The sequence below is a fragment of the Perkinsus marinus genome (assembly GCF_000006405.1).
Source record: "Perkinsus marinus ATCC 50983 genomic scaffold scf_1104296927874, whole genome shotgun sequence".
In the NCBI taxonomy this organism is placed as follows: domain Eukaryota; phylum Perkinsozoa; order Perkinsida; family Perkinsidae; genus Perkinsus; species Perkinsus marinus.
Window position 1 is genome coordinate 874 of NW_003217020.1, and position 2,866 is coordinate 3,739.

Genomic DNA, 2,866 nt, shown 5'->3' on the forward strand with positions numbered 1-2,866 from the left:
GGCGAATGAAGGAGGCGACAGGGGAGATAGACGAGCTTACATTGCCGTAATAACGGGATTATAAGGGCCAGCATCAGAGACAACGAGCCTACCTATTACGGGGCCGACAACGGGCATATTCGTATCGAGCAAGAAAGTGCCAACAGGGGGTGGTCCCGGAGGGAGAGTCGGGCCACGAGTTGAAGTAGGCCCAGGAGGTTGAGTAGTGCTGGGAGCTGTAGTAGCCGGTGAGGCCGTAGTGCTTCCACCACCTAAAATGGTAGGTCTGAATGACAGCGTTTATGTCATAAACTTTATGATCACGACAGTGAAGGACAACCAGTCTTTTGATACAAACAAAGCTCTATTACACGTTGAAGGCAATTCGGAGAAGTCGCGTGGCCGCACGCACCACATGCATACGCTGAATCATAATGTGAAACTCAAGGATATGCTCATCCTAACATCGCCTTCCATGGCTCCAAACACGTCCTTCGAATGGTTGGGACAGAATGGTTGGCGCATGCGTGGTGCGCATATCGTACGTGACACGTGAGGTCCATGCGGATCATATTGGGTAAATCATATTAGGACCCATGCTCTCTAGGACCTTGGTGCTTGCCAACCTATGAAGTTTTCTTGTACTTCACATGAATGGAATCCTGGGTGGTTGAGGTTCGACTTGCTATGCATGCACCGTTCTGATAACCTGAGTGTGATGATGTCCTCGCGAGTTTTCCTAACGCATCACTTGAAGTGAGTTACTCTTGTCCGCACTACGAGTAACTCGCTGCTACCAGACAAATAGCGTCCAGACTATCATCCATGCCTTATTTGGGTATGGATTATAAATCAAGTAAGTAGGTCAGATGACCATAATCGTCGTTCTCTTCAAATCAGTCTTTTCTGTCGACTAGCTCTGGACATGGTAATACCCTTGATGGTGGGCCAGGATCCAGTGCTCCCTCGCATGGCTGATGAGTTGGGTTGAGTGAGAAGTTTTTGTGATGCAATATGTTAGAGCCGCGCTACGCCGCGCGAAGTTACGTAGGCGCACCGTGAATCCCTGGCATCGCCAGGCTGGCAATGACAAATCCTCACTGGCATAACGCAAATCACTTCTGAAAAACTGTTATGGCCATGAATCTCCCTTTTCCCAATGAGTCGACTCACTAAACCGGCTACTAATACTGTAGCTGCGATGTGCGCATCTATCTGCGCCAAATGCATTATCCGCCATGACCTGACCAAGACATAGAAAATGACCAACACTCCAATACTCACTTGGCGATTTCTTCTCTATCGGGTTCCCCGGGGAACATCTTATGCCCTACAGGCTCCAGTTGCACTGAGCTGCTTGTTTGAGTCTAATCCCAAACACAGTCCTCCTATCCCCAGCAAAGGCGAGGTCTCGTTCTTTCCTTTTCTCTTCGGACTTAGTCTCTAACGTTTGCGCTCCCTATCTTCTGCTGAAGATTCATGGAAAGAGCGGGTGGAGCGGACATTGCTGTTCGACTTAAGTTGTGTTTCGTACTGTCATCTTGGTCAACCACATATATGCAACCGAACCGAATTGACATCGAGAACATACGTTCGATCACTGTTTTGATAGCGTCCATCCAAACAACACTCTGAGTTAGACTGAGATCACCAGAAGTGAGGTGGCAGAGAATGTGACATGAGAGCTCAATCAACGCTATGGATAATCTCATCCAGGTCTATCGGGACTTCATCCTCGGGGCTCCACGAAGCTTTCGGCGCGTATCTGAACGATTAGTATTATTATCGTGAAGTCGCGATATCAACGGCCATGAGAGCAAGCCAATGATCACGATAAGAGGTAGCATTCCAATACGAACTGACGTCCCCGAATCGGGGGCCCCGATACACAGTGCAAGATCGCAGCTCCTATCAAACTTTGGTAATCGAAAAGCTCATTACTTGGCAGTAGCCGAATGCTTATCACTAACGCCTGAGAAGTGCAGAATCCAATCTCCTTGCGTGTAGATATTCAAATAAGAATTCATCGTCTTCATGGGCACCACTTGAACACGCGCCCTGATATGCTGCGGCAACAGAGACTGAGCCTTCTCGGTATCCGCCTGGCTGACACTAGAGACCATCAGTCGATTGAATTTCGTTTTCTGAACATCCAACGGATCCCTAGAGGTAGCCCCGGCAAGATATCTGGAGCTCAGCTGTGTTTCTAAAAGTCTACCGGTGAACTCACGCAATGACGCTTCCTTGCTCAACAAACCCGGGCGAGGGATACCTGTGGATGCACGCGTAGCCTTCTTCGAAAGCAGTGATGGCAATCGCTGTCGCACATTTTATAAACCTCTTTCAGAAAATCGAGGCTCCACTGTGATTTATGAAGGAGAAAGTGTCCAGTGTTAATAATCATCTCTCGCTCGCCAGAAAATACGAAATCCTTGTTAGGATTGGGAATGATGAGCTGATTCTCAATCTTCACACTAGGGTTCATGAACAGGGAGTCGGCGTCCATCCAAAATATGTACCTCACTTTCGGTAGTGATCGCTTCAGACAACGCGAGAGGCTACTCCGGAGGATTAGAGAGCCCATGACCTTCCAGAAGGTGTCTGGCAATCAGGAGCTTGCTCCAATGGGGAAAACCGCGATCACTCCAGTTGCATTCCACCGCGAAATATCCGTACCCATGTTTTCGTGCATACCGAACCTGCGCAGACGTGACAGTGAGCCTGATAGGCTCCGTTGCGAACATGATTTCGCTTAGCATCTGTGAAACGCTTTTGGGGCCCAATCCAAGCCGATGCGATAACGATGATCTTGGCAGCATCGTCTGCTGGCTCCACCACGATGGGTTCACCTGAGTGCTCGACATATCACTGATGCGAGCTCCATCAG

At 49.0% G+C, this 2,866-nt stretch overlaps 1 protein-coding gene across 1 annotated transcript; it reads right to left on the reverse strand.

Moving 5' to 3' along the window:
- Positions 1-1,920: 1,920 nt before the first annotated feature.
- On the reverse strand, positions 1,921-2,251 carry Pmar_PMAR008875 (hypothetical protein; the record flags this gene model as incomplete). Its single annotated transcript, XM_002788730.1, has 1 exon — positions 1,921-2,251. A coding segment is annotated over one exon (331 nt), but the record flags the coding sequence as incomplete, so codon positions are not given.
- Positions 2,252-2,866: the final 615 nt, after the last annotated feature.